General features: G+C 48.1%; 1 protein-coding gene across 5 annotated transcripts; it reads left to right on the top strand.

The window, feature by feature from the left end:
- The first annotated feature begins 140 nt into the window (after positions 1 to 140).
- Abi (tyrosine kinase Abl) lies at positions 141 to 16,077 on the top strand. Of its 5 annotated transcripts, none has more exons than XM_076438344.1 (5): positions 141 to 432; positions 1,001 to 1,666; positions 1,739 to 2,071; positions 2,161 to 2,418; positions 6,359 to 16,077. In XM_076438344.1, the coding sequence occupies exons 1-5, from the start codon at positions 420 to 422 to the stop codon at positions 6,361 to 6,363; spliced, it is 1,275 nt and encodes a 424-aa protein (XP_076294459.1). In that variant the 5' UTR covers positions 141 to 419; the 3' UTR covers positions 6,364 to 16,077. The 5 variants fall into 5 exon arrangements, with proteins under 5 accessions (XP_076294459.1, XP_076294456.1, XP_076294458.1 ...); XM_076438341.1 differs by lacking the exon at positions 6,359 to 16,077 and adding an exon at positions 2,476 to 3,949 and having other exon boundaries at positions 144 to 376; XM_076438343.1 differs by lacking the exon at positions 6,359 to 16,077 and adding an exon at positions 2,476 to 3,949 and having other exon boundaries at positions 144 to 396.
- The last annotated feature ends 5,127 nt before the right edge of the window (positions 16,078 to 21,204 follow it).

Here is a 21,204-nt window from a genome sequence, read left to right as displayed (position 1 = left end):
GCACGCATGTTCACTGGGTACATGGGGTTTCTGAGAAAAACAGCAGAAAAACAGATATACCGAGTCTTGAGGCTATGTTCACGGCAGACAAACTTCCAGACGCATGCGAACTGGAAATCGATTTTTGGGAACCTGAAGCTTCGCCTCTGGTGTATTCTGTGGCGCAGGTTAGCGCGCCTTTCTCCATCCGCGCTGTTTTCGTTCTAGTGCTCCGAAATCGTGGAATTTCCGGATCACTGGCACGACACCAGTGGAAAATTCGCATAAACGCCGTCCAGTAGCGTGCCCATATGGGTGTCCCTCGCTTTGCGCGAAGCGTCGTGTCGCGTTCACGTAAACGTTGTTCGTTACGTACCGTCTAATACCCAGAGGCTTGGTAATTATGAATTAATGAAGGTGTAGTACCTGGTAGTTACGATATGGCTGAGTACAGTTAGTTCATTTTCTATTCTCTCATATCATTTACGACTGTCATTCGTCTCATTCTGGACAAACTAATAAACCGTAAAGTCGGCCGCGCTAGTCGCGCCACCATCTTGCTCCCTGCTGCTACGACACCGCCCTTTTCGCGATTATTATAGTTTACCGTGACCAGAAAATGTTGATCGCTTCGTTTGGTTCGTCGGTCTTTCGTTGAAGCTCTCTTTTATTCATTTGCATTGCTTCGTGGAAGATTTTGCGAGTTACATAACCTTACTTGACGGTATCTGTCGAATTTTTGCGATTTCGGATAATTTTTTAATGGCATTTGTCATTTGTTATTAGTCGTTTCTGTTGGACAGTGGGCTGGGCGAGCTATGGTGTCGGAAAGTCGAACTATTTTCTAGTCTGGCGTAAAGTCACGGGCAGCGGTTCTCAACCGCGACCTCTATCGGGAGTGAGATCGAATGGCAGGATGACGGGAAATTGCGGGTGACTGGGATGAGCACTGTTCACAAATCATGCTCGTGAGATGTGTCACTTTTGGTGTCTGAGAAAATTTTTCCTCTGGTGTTGAAAGGAGCTGGTTCCTACGGGGTATCATCGGGTGTCGGCAGTGATTCGGAAGTGATGGCTGAGTTAGCAGCTTTTCTGGGCCAGGAAATCCCCGAGGGGAGGAGTAACCTGGCCGACAATCATATTAATTTGGAGCGTGTGGCCGACTACTGCGAGGCGAACTACTTCCAAGCGGAAAACAAACGAATTGCTTTGGAGGAGACGAAAAATTTCACGACACAATCGTTGGCCAGTGTCGCATACCAAATAAACACTCTTGCCTATAATTTTTTACAATTGCTGGACTTGCAATCATCTCAATTGGATGAAATGGAGAGCCAGATGAATCATATTGCTCAAACGGTCATGATACACAAGGAGAAGGTGGCTAGAAGGGAAATAGGCGTGCTGACAGCAAACAAGATCACAGTACGCCAGTATAAAATCATTGCACCTGCGATCCCTGAGAAACCGATTAAATATGTGAGAAAGAGTATTGATTACAATGTCTTGGATGAAATCGGGCACGGCGTACGTAACAGTGGTACTCCAAGGAGCAAGCAACGGGGTGGAAGTCAAGGGAGTGTTCAGAGTTTAGGTGCTGCATCCACTGGTTCAGGACTAGGTGCTGCAATGGTAGGACCCGCACCTACCACGAAGCCACCCACTCCTCCTCAGACAGTCAGAACCGGTAGGTACAAAAATTGTATGTATATATTATATTGGTATATTGAATATTAAATCTGATTTTTTTTGTACACAGGAACCTTGAGCAAAGGATCACGAGAGTACAGGACACCACCTGCAGTGGCCCCACCTCAAGTGCCTAGTCACTATGCTCCGAACTACCCACTGGGCCACCCTCGAAGGGACCGTGGCCCTGGTTACAGTACCCTACCCTTACATGCTCACACCACATCTCATACTACTCATAATGCTAATCACAACACTATCAACACAAGCACCTTAAACCAACACACCTCCCCGCCACAGGTAGGAACGGTTCACCCTCTGCAGAGCCACCCACAGACTCCACCCCCTGCACCATCCAGCGTGACTGCTGGGTATGTCCAAGAGCCACACAGCAGCATGCCTCGTAAGTATCTGGTTTATTGAAATAATTGCGTGATACTAGTATATGCATTTCACTCGGATCGATACTTCATCTTTAACGTCCGTTTGCAGCTCCACCGTCCCCGTTGGTCGGCATCACGGGTGACTTGGCGGAATATAGTGGTCACCATACCCTACCGCACCGACTGTCCCATCAAATCAGTCGGGGCAGTGGTGCGAGCAGTCCGCCATTACCACCGCCCCCGCCTCCCGAGCAGGAAGAACACCCACAATTTGGCAGACCCATGCAATCCAGCGGCGCCATCATGCCTATCGTTCCCGACGAGGAGGACCTGCCGGGATGGGTGCCGAAGAATTACATCGAGAAAGGTATGTTGGTTGTTTACGGAACTGTTTCAGGAACGGAATGAAATATTGTGCTTTCAGTGGTCGCGATTTATGATTATTACGCTGACAAGGAGGACGAGTTGAGCTTCCAGGAGAGCTCTGTAATTTATGTATTGAAGAAGAACGACGATGGGTGGTGGGAGGGTGTTATGGACGGCATAACGGGCCTGTTCCCTGGGAATTACGTGGAACCATGTGTCTAAGCGGTCCCATAACGTCTCGAGTATATCAAAAATGGTGGACGGTAATCATTCACGGAAAGACTGGCTATTAAAAGGGATCCTCTGGTGTCTCTGGTTTTAGCGTCGTATTTAGCACTGTGTAACAGGTGTAGCATTTAAGCTCGACGTCGATTGTAGGCGACAGTGCGTAACACGGTGCAACCAGTACGGTACCCGAACCACGACGATCGTATTCCTAAGAACCTCGGATATCACGCGAGTTTTCTAAAACAAAAAACGAGAAAAAAGAAGAATCAAACTAATCTTTGTATCAACAGGAGAAAGTGTATTTTTCGGTAAATAGTATTCCCCTCGGTGAACATTTATTTTATCTCGATCCCGCCCTCGTGGATCGTATTTATATACCTACGGATAAGGACATGTAATTGTCGCTCCATTATACGATAACGTCAGCACTTAGCTGTATTTATACGTACGTCTTAAGTGTAATCGAGGCGGCGACAGCGATAGGCTGTCGCGTAATCAAAAGATACCAAACGTCCTGCTAACGAGAATCCTGGCGCCTTAACAACTTAGTGTAAGTTCGTTTCACGGTAGTCGATTCTGTATCCAGTATTCTGTTTCTTCGAAAATAAAGTGCGAAAATGTGCAATCCTGCTCGTTACGTCGACTAGAGTGATGCAGGGCGAGGGAAGGAGTGCAAGTTAGAAGTATTATGGTAAAGCATAGTTTAAAGTGCGATGGATCTGGTGTTAGTAACATACGTTTCCTTCCATTAAACTTACAAAATACACAAGGCATTCGATCTCGAAATTTGTTGTGTACTCTTTAGTCCGCCCACCAGGAGATACGTATCGTTTAGGGCGTAATGATTCGGTTTAATCAGCCGCCGAGGTGGCAAGAGAATTCGCATAATATTCGCACATTGTGCGGTGCTAATTAAGTCATTAGCACACCGTTGAAACAGTCATAAGCACTGTGTAATTGGCTAGGTAATGTGCCGGTCGTGTCCTCCCTCGTTTCCCCCGTTGATGTACTTTAAATTTCTCTTTATACGCTTCGAGATGCTTGCATAGACAATAAGGGGCTCGTTTTCCGCGAGGATTATGCAGTTCGCAATTACTGCCGGCGCAGGATTCATACGGATGAAAGAAACTGAGAGACACCGTGTGTCCGTGGGGGAGACGGGCGAACAGATCTTTTTTTTTCCAGGTCGTCACAGGAAGTTTCTCCCTTCCATTCATCGTTGTTATTCAGTGGCAACGGGGCGAACTGGTGTACCAGTACCGATTGTATTTATAATCAAATAAAAAGACACTTGTAATATAGAACGGAATTATTCTCCCGCAACCAGCGTGCACGTAAGGGGCACGTAACCCGCCCGCTCTAGAAATAAACGAATGGGGGCCTGCAATTACACCGGAAATGGCGAATCTAACCGGCGAAATGAAGGTTGAACGATCGCGGTCACGAAACAGCGTGTACTCGCGTGTAAGAGCTTCCGCGAATCGAAGCCGTTCGTTGGGAGAACCAATTTTTACCGTTCACGAGAAAACGCGCGTTTTCGGGGTCCCGATTCCTTAATCCCTCATTTCACAGTTTAACCCCTAACATGTGTTATAATTAGAAACATGATCGAGATAGAAATGTCTTTCTTCTTGTAACAGGCTGGAGATAATATATTGATCTTAAATTCTTTTTATTTTGTTAGAAATCAAGACCCATCTTACAATTAGACGTCACTTTAAGTCAGGTTCACGACGAATTCCTCTCGCGTTCAGCTAGAGATTATTTCCCGGACACGATACCGAGATTTTCCGGTCGTAAACGAATAAGAAGCATAGCGCGGGGACCAGTTTCTCGTTGGGAACGTTCTCCCTTTTAAGTCGGTAATGACACCCCCGGGATCCAGTTTTGTACAGTTACCGTACACAAATTCTCGGTCGTGAAAGATTCGTCCTCTCCCGGCACTTGTGTGAGAAAGATAGAGCGAGGGAGGGGGGTGGGGGAGAGAAAGATAGAGGAGAGTCGGGTCTCGTATATCTGGGATCCTCGTGAATTTTTTCATTTCCGTGGCGTACGTACAAACGGGAAAGATGAAAACAGGGCGCCGTTTTGAGAGCGTCCCGGCGAGCCATCCCCGTATATCACGGGCGAAAGGAGGTCGCGCGAAAATAAGACAGCGCTAAAGGAAGCGGAGGAACGTTATTTTTTATTATTATTCACTCCCGTGATACGAGATACCTCGACTCTTTTCACCTCGTGTTCCCCTCGAAATTTCCATTTGGGAAACCGCTCGGTCGCGAGTTAACGAGCGAGGACCGGCGAGATCGCGCGTTTACTGAGCTTTCTATTTCGCCTGTTAGTGTCGACGTATTTTAAGTGAAATCGGGGGCTGTCGGCGAGGCGATTCTTGCGTGGTTGAGTTATTAAATTCATTTAACGGCAAAATTATGTATTGAGCTGAACATCTGGCATTTATTTATATCTTAGCAAATTGTCGTAGTAACAGGTTCTGTGCTACGAAGTACAGAGAGATTCTAATTAGTCGATGAAACAGTTCGAACACGTCTCGGTGTGCTCGAGTTTCCGGCGGGAAACGCGAATTTATCGATATCGGACGCAGACAGCAATAATTCCGGTTGTCGGTGTAATATTCATGGATAGCCGGGATGTAAATCGGCGACGGAGAAACGCTGATGACGCGGCATTTCAGCGCGGGCCAAGCGGCGACGACGGCGGGCGAGAATTTCGCTTAATAAATCCCTGGGAAAACCGCGAACGATTGTGCCTGTCCGATAAGCGAAAAGCGTGGAATTTATTCGATATCGAGGAAGCGCGCGACGCTTTATCAGGCTTCCGCCGCCGACTGGATAAATCTAAGGAGACGGAGCCGGCGCACGTACAGTCCCAGCTATCTGATCTAATTCTCCAGATTGATTATCCCCGGGGTACAGGCAACTGGCTCCTCGGAGCCATCCTCGCCCGGCTTGTAACAGAAACCGCTTCATTTGATTAATACCGTCTTTCCGGGCAGCCGCGACCAACTTCTCGGCCTCGATATCCCTTTCAACCCGAGGCCCGTCTGTCATCTCGCTCGTCCCCCCATCGAATCATGAAATATTCCTTCCATCGAGCCCTATCTTTGCTTGACGCTCCAATTCATAGAGGCACAGTAGCTGGGCAGTCCTTTGTACCGGTGAATAATAGTCTTTCTTGCCGACACTCCTTGTCTTCGCCGTCTACGCCTAATCGATCGACGCTTGTTAATTTCCTTCAAAGTCGCCCGGATTGGGCCGACTCGCTTTCGGGGGAGCTCGATCTTCCAGCGGAAATTGCAATCCGATTGCTGAATGCAAATTTCTTCGTTGCGAAAAGATACAATTCTTCAATTTATTATTTGTCTTGGTTGAGTTTCCTGGAATTGACGAAAGTCGGGGGCGATGTACTGTTTGATCGGCCAATATGTAATTGTCTAGCGCGCAAAGTATTCATTCTTTAACACGTTCGTACCACGATCTAAATTATTTATATTTGGTGTCAATATTTCGTAAAGGAAGTGCATTGCATTTAATGAAACATTTCAACAGTGAAGATGGGTAGCGAACGTGTTGAACCCCATTCACATTAGGCAATTTTTGACTTGACCGCCTAAAAAGTTGCCTAATGCAAACGTGACTGTCCTGCTCATTGTAAATCACTCTGGCGAGCAAGCTGCATGTGTTCTTATCTTTTTTCAGACTAGTCGCTCACCTGGGAAGCATCCCTTGCCGACAAGCTCCGTCTCAACAGTCGTCTTGCGAAAAAAGCCGAGAACCTCCTGGATCCCACAGATGTCTTCGAAAGCGTATTCCCAGGACTTCGGTATTGACCCTGCAACACGTGAGACAGTTCAAAAGGCGGGTCGTCAAATTCGCGTCTGCTTTATCCGCGAGAGATTCGGGTTTTATATCCTCCGCCTGGAGCGTCGCTCTTTTTTATTGGCAGCCTGCTGTCGTAACGTGACTGCAATAATACTGGCTCCCGTATGGTTGTGAGTGGGCGGTGGTGTGAGGACGGGATCGAGGATTTATACGGGGTACATCATGCGAGGTTCTCGGTGTCGGCGATGGGAGCTGGATTAATATTCGTCGTGGCTTCTGGCCTGGCTCTCTAACTCGTCGATCCGTCTCGAAAGGAGCAGTCGCCAGTTCTCCCAGGTCTGTCGAAAGGCTGAACGGAATTCGCATAGTTCGCGGGGGAAAGCAAGCCGAAGAACTTTCTGTCTCGTGGCGTCATCGGTCTTGGTTTGAGTTGCCAAGCTTCGGAGGCCAGATGTTGCTGGAGCCGGGTTCCTGTGGGATCCTAAGCGACGCAGGACTGAATGAGAGACGCGATGCCAGTTGTCATCGCGTTTCCCGGAGTTCCGAGCCCGAATGGCTGACTTGGGAACACTGTGGCCTCTATACGAGAGCTTTCCAAGTCGCCTGGATTTCGTCTCATAGTTCGTTCCGACCTCCCGGAGGATCCGTTCGGATCCTCTAAAGTTCGATGATCGTTAGGACTCATTCATCAATCTCGTAATTAGTTTGTTTACGATCCGACCGGATATTTATCATCCGACATCTCAGCCAGCGCAGTGGGGGCTCAGCCGTCTCCTAATTCCACTTTCATATCTCGAAACTTTGACCATAATTGAAGACTAACGAGATTTACGGTACGAGCGAGGGGAAGACGGCTCGGAATTAGCGCGCGCATACACCGCCCCGCTCTAATCTCTTTAAGGCTGATAATCGACGGAGAATCGATGCTCCCGTTTCTGCGGCGAATTGTTATCGTAACTGCGTTATTCAATCTGCTTAGCTCTTCTTCGGTTTCGGGTAATCGTATTGCTTTTATATCAGGTTCTTCGCGGAACGTAACTAGTTCGCTAACGTGGTTAACGAACCTAGCCACGCTCTCCCTTGCCGGATTATGCCGGGCGCCCTTTGTGCGTCGTAATTTTATCGTGAATCCAGTATGCTAATCGCGCGATAAAGGCCTTTCGGTTTGGCTTTCCTAAACTAACGATCGTCGTGGCGCGTTGCGTGGCTTCGGAAAATTATAAGACGAGGTGTAGGGAGTATCGTCAAACTGTTAACTCGCTTTGACTTTCCGTAACGGTTTTAATTTTGTTTCTCCGCAGGAGAATGTGGGAGAAAGGAGGGAACTATTAGCTAGATTAGGGTTCAAGATAAATTAGCAGAAGAGTCGTGTTTGTATCGTTTAGCAGATGTATTCAGCGTCCGGGGCGGCTCGCGGACCCGCGGTTAATTAATACAGTCAAGCCCCGTAAACAGCCCTGTCCATTACCGAGCTCTTTTTGCTCCGGAATTTATTTGTAACACAATGCGTTCGCTGGCCGCCTCCGTTGCCGGCGGACTCGTAAACATTCCGAGGTGTTCACGAGCCATTAATATTCATGTATTTTAAACAATCTTTTCGCCGCTGCTTTTATTCGCGACCACTGCAGCATCCATCTTCGCCTCCACCCCTCTCGCGAGAAAGTCGGCAACGATTCACCCAACAGAAATTTACCGTTTACCCCGGGATCAACGGGGGTGGAAGAAAAAAACGGAATAAATATATTTCCTTTCTGTATTCAAAGGGATCTCCTTGATATGCATTCTGGGGTCTGCAGGAGAGAGAGAGGAATGGAGGATAGTTATCCCGCCGAACAAACTTCGAACGGGTCCGTCCCGCCATGAAACGCAATTTCATCGGGGTATCGTGAAAGGACAAGATGGTCCAAGTGGGAGCCGCTCGCTGCTTTCCATAATATATGCGTTATGGTCGGCCCTAATTTGACGGGGAACACTCCGCCGACATGAATTTGTATTACGCACACCGTGTACCGTGTTACGAGTCGGAGGGTACCCGGAATTACGACGGGTTCACGGATAAACCATCGGGTATCGCAGCCCCCTCGCACGGCTAAGGGGGACTAAACCAGATTTCATTGCGACATTACCTCTGGGAGCGCGTGCTCCTAGGTCAGCCATAATCAACCACCGGCCCACCAAGCTTTTATGAAATGGGTTTAACGAGTAATTAAACGGGCAATCTAAATTTTTAGGCTATGGTGTTTATTCATATGTATGTGGCCCGAGAAAAGAAAGGTATGGCTGTCCTGGGCGGACCTGCTGGGTCGATTCCTGGACCGAACTTCTCGTTGCCACCTGCCGTGCGGAATTCTCGAAACGTTTCCGATGGGATGAAGACACGGGAGCAACTGTGCGCAGTCTTCGGAAGAAATCCGGTCCAAGGCGAAACAATTAAAAAAGACGATCCATTCGCGAGCGGGGTAACGTTTTGTCCGTGTGTCGTGCGGCGACACTCGAGCCCTTTTTCTCTTAATGGGAAATCGATTCGATACACGGACCTCGGCCGCACACGTCCCATTGAACGGACGCGCGGCAGCTTACCCGCAAAAAGACCCGTTTTCCGCGAGAGTGCTTGTAAAAAGCGACCGGGCGTTGATCGATCCTCAGGTACAAATAAGTAAACCGTATCGTTTGTAGCGGCGTTAAGCTGTCCCGAACACTTGAGCCGGCTCCGTTTCTTCGTAATCCTTCGGCTGATCGAAACACAAAGGCCCCGTGATTCGCCCGCTGCCAACACCACCGCTCTCTTTCCATTTCTATGTATATATCTCTCTCTCCCTCTTCGTCTACGTTTCTCCGTCTTACTATGTCTCCGCTGTCTCTCCGTCTTCTTGCTCTACTAACTCTGTCGTCTCTCGTGTTCCTCCCCGCCCCTTGCTCCATCCCAACACTCCCCATCTGTTGGCCCTTCGATCTCTAAACCACTATCGTCCGCTATCCGGGACTGCCTCCGGTAGTATGTCCAGTACAGCCCCGGCGACATTAATCTAGGATCCGCCGACTATCCCGGAATCCGCATAAAGGGGACGTCTTCGAGCAGATTGATTGAAAGGACTATAAGTCTCCGGGAAACCCAAAGACAGTGCCGAATGGACCGGATTTCTATCCGTTCTTCCCTGCCTTCTGGCTGAATGCTGATCAGACAATCGGGAGACCGCAGACGAGCCAAAGATTCCCTCGGACCTTTCTCGCGGTTAATCGTCGCCTGACAGCCCCCTCTATTCACTGACACACATAACTATCCTGACGCTCGCGTACCTGTCGATTTTGCAAAGATAAAATCAGACGGAAACGTCTCCCTTCAACCCTCGATTGAACATTCGGTATCCAACATTTATCACGATTCAGATTTAAAATCAGTTCAGTCAATTCAGATTTTCAAGAATTTAACAGGAGTATTGAGAAAAAATTGCAACGTCCCTGAAGAACATTGTAAACAAGCCAAATGCTTTCTACAAGTTCCTCGATCCTCTACGGATCTCGCCCGGTGCGCGCAATGTCCCTCGCCGGGAACGATCACAAGGGTCAAGGAACCCTTTAGAAACTAAGGACCCTGAATCCCGGGGTTGATACCTCCTGCGGAAAGAACCAGAAGCGAAAGAACTGCGTGTCGGCGACAGGTGTCGATAAAGAATCCCTCGCGTCTTCCTAATTCCTCCGGCAAAGTCTGCGCAGCTGTTCTTATTCATTTTAATTAAAGTCCTCCCTCAATTCTCTTTTGTATACCAACGATATGCCACATCTGAAGCATAGCCTCTCGGTTGTGGCGATTAGGAACGACAATAACAAAACAGAATTTGTTTCGTTCCAACCCCTATCCGATAGTCAGTGTTCCTGAAAACAAATTGTTGAAAAATAAAGATCAAATGACAAATTACTCTTCAGCCTATTCTTCATTTCCAACGTGTTCAAATGGCTGATTACTGGTGCAGTTACCCTGCATGTCAACAAACTACACCATCCGGGCAGACGAAAAACACGGTTTGAAGGTTTGTGGCCGCGGTTCTCGCTCGTGGCTGCCGGTTATTACCGTCCCGAGCAAACACGTCCGCTAAAAAACGGACAGTGCAAACGGGTCCCGCGGAAAAGCGTCAGATAGGCGGGACAGGGCGCGGAATCCGCTCGTCAAAATTGGAATTCTCGAAATAACAACGTGGCCGGTGTTCCTGCGATCGCGATCATCGATCCAGCCGCAGAGTGTCCCGGTTCACGGGATTCCCTTTGACCTCAAAGTGTTCCCATGTTCTCCGTCTCTCTCGGCAGGCCTTCAACGTCGACGGAACACAAGGGAGAAGGGCGGGAGAAACGCGGAATTTGAGGTCCGCCACGCTCAAACGCTCCCGGAAATTGAAGACGCGTTTTCCGAGAGGAATCGATCAGGTCTGCCGAGAATCCGACTCCATCGAAAAGAACGATCCCACTCGGATCCCACGTGATACTGCGATCTTACGCCCGGGTTTTACGCGTTACATGCCCCGGGATTGCCTCGGCGCATGAAGACGTCGCCGGAATTGATACAGATTGGCTTCTGAAGCACCTGCACAGACCCCGCTGTTCCCCGAGATATGGTAGTGTCTCTTGTATTAGAATTAATTGCCGGTAACTGAATCTTTCAAGACCCGTGGCGCTCGGTTTTTCACCCTGCGCTGAATTGTCTTCTTTACAGGATGATTGAAACTTGTTCTTCATCGTCTTCTTCAAAGCTAGAATGATTGGAATTTCTCTGTTCTTTACCCTCTGCTGTATGATCTTCTTCGTGGCTACAATGAGGATTTCACGGATTTATAAGAAAAATAAGTGGGTGTCATTTAAAACAGTACATACATTCGAAGAATTAAAACGTTTTGGTGTATTATATTCAACTTGTCAAACGTAACCGTTCGTAAGGTCTCGGAGAATAAGACCTTGGGATGACCTTCAGCGAATTACGATTCAAACTGAACTGGTCTTGAATCTCGAGGAAGTAATGCGACGAAATAACAGGAAGATGGAGAACGATGGGTCGAGAAATCAGAATAAAGTCGGAGCGGGAGAATTGAAATTTGCGGGGGAGGGTGGGGGTGGGAGATAGATAAGATCTACCGGTTTCTCACGATTTTTGGCAGGACACGGCACCGTATCTGCGGAATTGAAAAAGTTCCGGGCGACGCGCGGCCTCCCGTGAGACCTTTAAGAGCCGGGCCGTATCAACTTCTTATCGCGCGCGATTAATCTCGAAGAACGTTCCGGCGGCTGCTAGAATCCTCGACCGAGCACCCCGTGTACTCGCGTATACGTTCGATCGTAACGCGTTATCACTTAGTCCTGGCCACCGGTTACCGGTATGTACATACATACACTGTTAGCCGGCAGATCGGCTTTCCTTCCCGCACGATCATCGCGACGATCCACTTAACGAGCTCGGGAACGCCGGGTAACGTGCATTACTGCACTCGGAACGACCGTTGCAACCTGCACTCTCTGCAATCGAGATTTTTCCGTACGTCCTCCCCGCAGACGAAGCTGCGAATGCGATTAGAACATTTTGTTCGCGACGATTCGGTCGATTCTAGATTTTCGGTAATTCTCCGTACATGATAGTACGGAAGCTTTTTAAAGAGAAAGAATAAAATGTCTTCTAAACAAATACGATACGAAGTAATCAAATCCCAAGATAATACTGGAGACACGACACCGGAGATAACAATGCTAGAGACGCAACAGCATTCGCACCACTTGGGTACAGAAAACGTGCGAATTTTCGCTGGAGGAGCACGCTACGGTTAATGTCGAGTTACACACGGTGGGAAGATCGTCAAAGAGATACTCTGGCTGGTTCTCGCCCTCTGTTCGAGCGGAAGAGTCGTCAGTCGGAGCATTTTAATCGAAGAAGAAGACGCCGGAAATTCAAGATCTCGCGGATAATCCTCGAGTTTTCGGAAGACGTGCGCGAAGGGATTCAGGACGACTGGTTTTCCCCGTGTAACCGAGCCAACAAGATCGAAATAGAGGTCGACCGTTGGGGTGGGGGAGGTTGGGACGAGGGAAAACGCGGAAACAAAGGGAAATGAAAAAGAAGGGGGAGGGCCGAGCAGCGAGCCGTGGTAATTGGCCGAACAGTCGGTAAGTAATTTCGGGTACGTGACCGGACGATGGAAAGGCGGTCGCCAGAATGGAAATTGATGCCGGAGAGAATACCAGGTAGTTTACCATGGAGCCTAATTTCCTGGAGACGATCCACAATCGTCCCTCCGGTCGGCCCCGGCGTTTTCCCGCTCGGTACACCGACCGAATTCGCGAAATTCGATGGATTGCTGCGCAGCCAGTTTACAACGCGTCGGAATATGCCGAGTGCCACATCCAAAACGCGTACAATTCTGAAAGTTGCCGAATTTCTGACGCATTTAAAATGCAAATTGTTCACGCTGCAAATTCAACGCGTTGAATTTTCGACGCACTTTAAGTTCAACGCATTTCAAATTCTGCGCGTTGAAATTTCGACGTGTCTCGAATTCAGCGCGTCGAAATTTCGACGCATTTCAAATTCGGCGCGCCGCAATTTTAACTCGGTGAATTCGCAACGCGCAGAATTTGGAACGTGTACAGATTATACCGCGCAGAACTTGAAACGTGTAGAAATTACAATGCGTGGGTTACAAACGCACGGGGATTAGGATGCGGTGAGTTTGAAACGCGCCGCTGTTGAAACGTGTAGAAATTGTAACGCATGGATTATTACAAACGCGTAGGAATTAGTCCTATGCGTCGTGATTGCTCCGCCTGATAATCGAACGTTTCACAGCATAAGTTGGTCGTAGAACCCATCGATGAATGTCGTATGAATTTTTGTAGGATTACACGCAAGTGTAGGAGATTCTTCCGCGGCGGCTGGAAAATCGATGCGACGTGAAAATTCGAGTTCAATTTTCGCGTGCATTCGAGCACGCTAAGAGAGGAATTCTAGAGATCCCGGTAGGTGCTCGAGGATGTCTACGTGTGCATTCCTTCCGGTTCCTCCTCGTTTTTCTTCCACCCTTTCCCATTTTTTTTACTCCTCTCTCTCTCTCGTCTGTTCGATCCTCTTCTCTCTATCCGCCGAAGCACGATAAGAGAATCTTTGGGAAATTTTTACGCTCGAACTTTTGAAAGCTTTTCGTTCCTCCTTTAATTATCTGCTGGTCCCGAGGAGCTCTCTCGGCTTGTAATATTTTTCCGGCTGCTCGAGCCACTACGCTCTCTCTATGAATAAACTTTCAGACGTGAAACGTCTTATAAAACTCGTAAACTCGGCACGGGCATCGTCGGCGTAAATACTCGCCGCGGGAAACTTTACGGATCTACTACAAGGTAATCAAATTTGATGCTTCATCAGATGGAACCCACCGCAACGCGATCGACCGGGTCCACTGGAGATCTAGACGTGAGTCGGGTTCACAATCGGACAGAGAGCAAATTCCGCCGATTAAGGTGGTCCAAGAAAAGAATAGACCAAGGAAGAATTAGAATAAAGAGGGAATTAAACGAGTCCGATCTGGACTCTGATCTGGAACGTCGGAGATCGTTGTCTAGCCTCGTATACCATCAGAATGTTTCTGATCACCATCAATATTAACACGATTATTCCCAGGTCGGTCGGAAGGGCCATTTTGGACCTCGAATAATATATTTGAGAATTAATGAAAATGTTCGCAGTCGGCTGAAATTATCCTTTTTCAGGCGACCGAATACGCGTCCAGCAGTAACGCGACAAATCCTTGCGAGCCAGTGTCCGTCGACACGGAAATAAAACCCCTGATCGGACCGCAGCCACGTCGCATAGGAAATGCAGTGAAATTATTGAGCTTCCGCGGTGGAAAATATGGTCGGCGTCGACGATAAACCTATGCAAATGCACGGTCTCGTTAAATTTATTTGTCAATCCGGCCGTTCTAGCGGTCTGATTTATTTTCGTAATCCGTTGGAAAAATAACACTAACGGCTACGAAAAAATGGAACGGGCTGGCGCGGGAGAGACGCAGAAAGAGAAATACAGAGATGCCGAGGGAGAGAGACGAACAGCACTGGCTCGCATGAAACATTTTATTTGCGACGCGCGTCCACCAATTCGAACGTTTTGTTTGCAAACACCTCGGCCTGGCCGCGGGAAACGCTGCCCGGGAAATAACGTCAAAATATTATTACACGTTGGGAATATTGCGCCGGAAATGTTCCGTATTTTTTTGGTCTTATCTCTATCACTGCGGACTGTGGAACAATAATTTTTCAGCCGGGACGAAATACGCGGAATTCCGCGGGGGGCGGGGGGGAGAGAGAGAGAGAGAACTGAGAAATTGTTACGTCCGATGTTCGAGCACCGACTAAAAATTTGTCGGAAACGCTCGCGGATAATTGATCCCGGCCCTTTTAATTATCATCTCAGCCGGTCCCATTATGCAAATACGGAAGCTCTAGCGAGGAGGCGACTATTCGATTTCCCTCTTTCAATTTCTTTAATTCGCTCGAAGCGCGGCCGGGGGTTCCGTTAATTAAACTTCTTGAACATAGTTTCTCCCTCGCTTTTATTAATTCTGCGCCCCGAGGACCATAACCGTAGAACTCTACGGGCAACGTTACAGTCTTAAACAAGAATTAACCCCTCGCTTTACAATCCACGACACAGTTACAGCCCAAATCCCTTTCTTGCAACTTTTTGAGAATCGCTGCCGATCTCGTCGACGAACAGAGCCGAGACTTTAACAGAGTTACACGATGGCGATAATAATCGCAAATCCTTTTGTTAGCGGCGCGATGATCGTTGCCGCGGGTGCTCGACGGAAAATAATATCGTCCGGTCCGCGCGGGTGCTGGCATAACGGTTGAGATACGATGCTCGTGAAGACGACAGTGATAGTAAACGATCAACCAGACCGCCCCCATGGGTGCAACACGGCGAACAAGCCGGCGAGTATAGTTCTCGAATGTATTTCACGGTGCTTGCGTCCTGGTTGAAATTCTCGGATCATTATCGCACATCCGATTGCGACGATTAAACGATAAAGCCGCACCATTCGGCCGAGATCGCCGTCAAATTGATCGTCGATCATCCGCAGAGTTAACGAAGTCGTTTCGCAGCGAACGGCTTATGAGCTCGCGCAATCCTGAAATTGTCAAACATTAGTTGACAGTGATTGTATGTGAGCATGTCTTAACAAATTCTTATTGCAGTTGATCACGAACGAGTTTGAACGACCTTCATAATGTGGATTATTGTTACACCCACAGTCTTCAAGGTCCCGAGGACTGGAACGGTTCTATTTTTGCAGCAGGGCCCCGGTCGGATTCTTTCATTATCGCAGCCCGTTTGCATTCGTTCAACGAAATTCTCCGGCTGTTAAATAAACAATTTAATTAAAGTTAACGAGCGCCGCGAGAGGCGACCGTCGAGCCCCGCGGAAATTAGAGACGAAAAGCTCCGGGTTGGTGGACTCTAACTCTCGAACCAACGCGGACTGGTTCCCCCGTTGTTCGCCGCTGTTCACGGTCCCGCGGTTATTGAATCGTCGCTATTATTCCACGAGCTTTCTCTCTCTCTCTCTCTCTCTCTCTCTCTCTCTCTCTCTCTCTCTCTCTCTCCCTCTCCCTCTCTAGATATCCTTGCCAGCTATTGAAATACATCCACAGGATCCCTGTCGTGGATCACGGGCCACATCCCTGACCCGTATACAGTACTGTCAAGCAATCGATACAGTGCATCCTGTCGACGATACCGGGTGCCGTGTATCGCGTTACACGCTCCCAGCGACAGCCAGATCCGATTTGCTGCCTGTCGGTCAAGATCCCCCGCTCTTGCTCTGATTCCTGGATCCGCCACCGGGTTCGACTAATTACACGGGAGCCGAGGGCTGATAGCCGTTTAATAACGCGAAAATGACTTTTAAACGCCGGGGCCCGCTCCTTGATGGCCTTCGACTGTAATTACGCTGATTACGCTTCTACTTGAACGTCTCCGCGGGCAGTTTCTTTCCCAAGTAGAACTCTCTCGCTGAGAGAGAGAGAAAGGACCATTGTGAGACTCAGGAGAGTCTGTGGTATTCTACGTTTATGAGCACACGTACCTCTGTCTTTCACTCTTTGAAACTTCAGAAGTTTAGTGAAAGGCATTAGAAGAATTTAAGGACATTTTTGTACGATTTTCGACGTTTTAAGATGATCGAAAGAGAAAATATGAGAACTGCTGTCTCGATTATGCGAAATACAGAACCAGGTTCGACCGCCAGGCAAAGAGGCGGCTTGCCCCTTGGAGGAGGAACTTTTCCCCCGACGCGACGCGAGGAACTTTCGCATCGGCAACTCTTATTTTAACGGGGGCGGAAATTTTTCGCAGCGAGCCGAGGCCGCGAGACTCGAGCCAGGAATTTCGTACGCGTGCACGTTCACAGGTAACTTCCCTCGGAACGTCGGAGTGGCCTCGAAAAAGGATGAAAATGGAGGCCCGAGTGCGTCTTTATTCCGCGCGAGATCGCGCTGTGCGGGAGTTTCGTGTCTCGCGCTTCCCGCGGACACTTCTGTTCGATGGAATGCACGAGGTCCTTCAAAGGAAACGATTCTCCCGAGCTACAAACAATTCTATCCACGTATTTTAGCTGGGGCGGGGGCTGCGATAGTGCCTCCCCTAGGCACTCAAGACTTCTGTCTTTTGTCAGCTACGTGTATTCTTGCGTGGGATCTTCTCTGCTGGCAGTTATTCACACATTTTAGTATTAATTAATTAATTGTTAACGCACACCATGGAGACTTTTTTTACTACAGTCCAAAAATTATTGTAATAGGGAAGACTTTCTTCTGTTTTCTTTTTGACAGGCAAAAGTGTAGTACCAGTTTTATTTGTATTGTCAAGAATTCTTTAGCTGAAAGGATGAATCTCTTCTTTATTTCCTGGCCCTCAGAAAATATTCTACGGAGATGTCTGTTCGGCAGAACATATTCCGCACTCGTTGAATGCACCGTTGCACCATCGTCCACAAAAACCTGCTTAACAGGTACATTTTTATGCTCGTTATTTCGTTAAGGGCTTCAGTATATTCGTTATTCGGTGTCCTTAAGGGAGTAAAAGGATTCACGGCGACCAGCATCTGCCAATCAATTTCTACATACAATTCGCACAATACAGCTGCTCGTGCAGTTCAGTGTATGCTTGGGAGTAACGACGCAGTGAGGTAGTAAACCCAACGGGAGCATAAACGGAAGTCAACAAAAGATATTACGCCAGCTGGTGGAAGCGAGACTTCGCTCGGCGTTACCAGCACAACAGCTTTTTTAAAATTAGCTACCCTTTCGGGGCGGCTCTAAAAATTTTTAAGATGCTGAGGACGCTTTGGGACCCGAGATTTCTGCTCGGCTTACCTACCAGCGGAAATAAACATTTTGTTTACTAGTGCTAGGGGTCTAGCAACTTAACTGCCTTTACTTTCAGCGAGAGTTGTGAGAGAAAATTCGTCGGGGCATAATTGAATTACTTCAAAGACTGCTTCAAACATTTTATTACTCGAGCTGTTCAATTAATCAGGTGGAATGGAACCTGACGTTTCACGGATATTTTTGATAAGGAGGTTCGACGTCGATCAAGTTGCCCTTTTCGCGAAGGCGTAGCGAGATCCGGGCGCGGTCTCGGCCGTAAATTTTGTATCAGGGCGGCCACTATTTTCCAAAGGTCCGGAATAGCGGTAGTCAGCCTTTGAAAGATACGATCCACCGTCAAAGATTTATGAAGGACGGCCGGAGTTATAGCGGAGGTCAGAAAGTGGCTTTCTTTCGCGGCCAAGGGAAGAGAGAACCGGTGTGCCGGTACATAAACTACCCTCCCTTTCCGCTCGGTTGTTCCTGCGTGCGAGTTATTATGATTAAAAAATATATCATACGGATCTGAGGGGTGGGGGGTGGTCTGGGTTAGGTGCGCGGCCCTCTTTCCATCCAGGTGAGTTCATAGGTCCGAGGATCGTCGCGATAAACTTTTGTAATTGAAGCGTTAACCCGGCGACAACGATAAAGATTCCATTTCTTTCTGTTATTACAGACCGTCCATGGATTCCCGACTTTACGACCGCAATTTGCGCTTAACCACGCCCGTTACGTTTCCGCGTTTACGATACTTTTCTCTTTATTGGTGGCGGTCGGGACTCCAAGTCGATACTCGAACTCGAACTCGAAGAGATCCGGAGGAATTCGGTATCTTTCTAAGATTTATACCGATTGATACCTGATGGATATTTATCACAAGATTTTTATGGATCGCTTTATGAAGATTGGATTAAACTCTCTTCGAAGTTTCTCTGTTGGATCGGTCTTAATCGTTTCTGGATATAAATAGGAACAGTTATATTTCCTGAATCGCGAAGCTCGTTCGTACCCTTTCGAAGCGCTCCGTTTAACGATAGATTAAAACACGACAGTTCGCCGCGGATTCCATATTTCAAAGTGGCGATCACGACCGTGACTGGCAGCGTTCCCCGATATTTCGAATTGGATCCCGCTCGATCACCACAGTAAATCAAAAACCATGTCACGGTCCTCGCGCTCGCCATTACAACCCCCGAACCGCTCGAACAAATTTTCATTTGTCAGCCAAATTTTCGGGACCCCTTACGCATTATCACGATATCTCGACCCTTGACAGCGACCTCTTCGTGTAGAAAAATTGAAACTGAACCTAGACAGTCTACAATCACGTCGGAACTCTGTTAATTAATCGACGAGCCTAATGGCGGACGAAAACGTTCTGCTTAGCGATTCGTAGACCTGTTAAACATCGGCCTGTTTGCCGAGTTTCTCGATTATTTCGCGGGGAATTAACTATTCAGAGTCGCTGGAGGGTCGGAACAGGTTCATGCCACCGCGAACCTCTGTCAAAATTATGAAACACATGAAAGTCAGTTTCATATGTTTCACGTATCGAAAAGGTTTGGAGATAATACAGAAGGAAACTATTATAAATATACAATGTTTTATATATTCGTCACCACTAAACTGCAGATTTTCAGGTCAAGGAACACGGACCAATTTTATTCTTCCTGTCATAACTTCAATAAGCTAGGAATAATTAAACTGTTTCAGTTTTACCGCTCTTTTGAATTGCACCTCGTTTTTCTCATAAATGCATACAATCCGTAGCAGCAACACCAAAACACAGTGGATTTGTACACATCCGTAAAGAACTCGTTTACCCAGCGAAACGCATGCTAACAGAGGCTACAGTGTCTGATTTTATCTGCGACTTGTATTCCCGGAAACGCGTTCGCCTGTATCAAGCATGTTCGTTGAAAGCTAATCATGTTACCCGGCCGACCGTTGCACCTCTTGTATTTTCCCTGCAATCAGCCCCATTCCTGTTAATCTCGCCTCTGGAAAAAAGCGTGGGTGTGTCTCGATTAATTAAAAGCCGTCATCAGACGCTTTGCACTTTTTCGCACGTCGCTGCTCGCGAAATACTATCTCCCTCTCTGTTTCTCTATCTCTCGTCGGGGTTTTTTTTTCCTCGTGGCGGCTGCTAATCCCCCGCGCAACTATCAGGGAAAAAAGCACGGGGTAGCAGTGCACGGCAGTGCACGGTGCAGTTTGCAGTTACACGCGCGGCGTCCGAAAGGGGATCCGTGCCAACACATTTTATTAGTTTGATGTTTGCGATGCTGGCACGCCGTGCCGGCCCGCTACCACCACCAGCTCGCATGAGCATCACGTACCCGAAAATCTCCGGCTCCGATGGTTCTCGCGGCGAAACAAAATTCATTTCAAAGGCATCAAAGTATTTTTCGCAGCTGCCCGCGGACAAACCGACCACGCGCCCGCACCATTCCCAGCTCTAATGAGCTGCCCGGGAACGTTAATCACCGTCGCTGATGATCAAATCGCTTCCGCTTGTTCAACGGAACGCGCTGTTTTCCCTCGGAAATCGCTCCGCGCTCAGCCTCCGGAGAGGTGCTCGACATTTCATCAACGGGAACGTTCCGCACGATTTTTACGAACTCGCTGCGTTTCGAATAGTCTTCAAAAATCATAAAAATCTAATTCTTTCAATTTTAACATTTTCGTATTGTTCGGGAAGAAAATTCATCCATTTTCCAAATACTGTGAAACTTCAAGTTGATTCAACTAGGGTTGTTTCACAATTGAAATTACTTCTGCCGTTGAACAAGATCAATTGAAAATTATGGAATAATCGCTGGTAGATAATATCGTAAGAGTTGAAACCTCGCTCTGAATAATCCCGAGAAATCCGAGGAAGATATTTTCCCGTACAGTTCCGCAATTTTTCGAGGCAGATTTTCCTTCGGGGAGCTTCACCCCTTTACTTTTCCGCGCGATCAAACCAGACCCGGTTGCACCGTTCGAGGGCGAGTTTCCCGGTGCTATATTCATATTAAGAGTCTCGTTAGGATTCGCAGGGCCGGTCTCGCGTGGTTTCTGCACTCGCGTCCGACGAAATTTAAAGAACCACCCGACGGCCACAATACCGCGTCGAGCACCAGGAATTTACATTCCGCCGGGCAACACCAGGATTTCAGCCGGACCCAATTTACGTTGGTTCTTTTCAAGGAACCGGATTCCGTGGGGTTCTCTACGCCATTCACGCACGCGTCGAAAAGCCCACGGAACGAACGAACGTATCTGCGAGCGGGTTACGTGTTTCATTTCTTTCAAAGTCAATTTCCGGCGGGATCCCGCGGATCCTC

This window comes from Lasioglossum baleicum, chromosome 14 (assembly GCF_051020765.1).
Source record: "Lasioglossum baleicum chromosome 14, iyLasBale1, whole genome shotgun sequence".
NCBI lineage: Eukaryota > Metazoa > Arthropoda > Insecta > Hymenoptera > Halictidae > Lasioglossum > Lasioglossum baleicum.
This window is presented reverse-complemented; position numbering and strand designations above follow the sequence as displayed.

Bases quoted from the DNA above. Each gene is read 5' to 3' on its own strand.
- Abi (XM_076438339.1), top strand. The intron at 1,667-1,738 runs GTAGGTACAAAA...TTTTGTACACAG, and splicing joins TCCTCAGACAGTCAGAACCG to GAACCTTGAGCAAAGGATCA. The intron at 2,419-2,475 runs GTATGTTGGTTG...TTGTGCTTTCAG, and splicing joins GAAGAATTACATCGAGAAAG to TGGTCGCGATTTATGATTAT.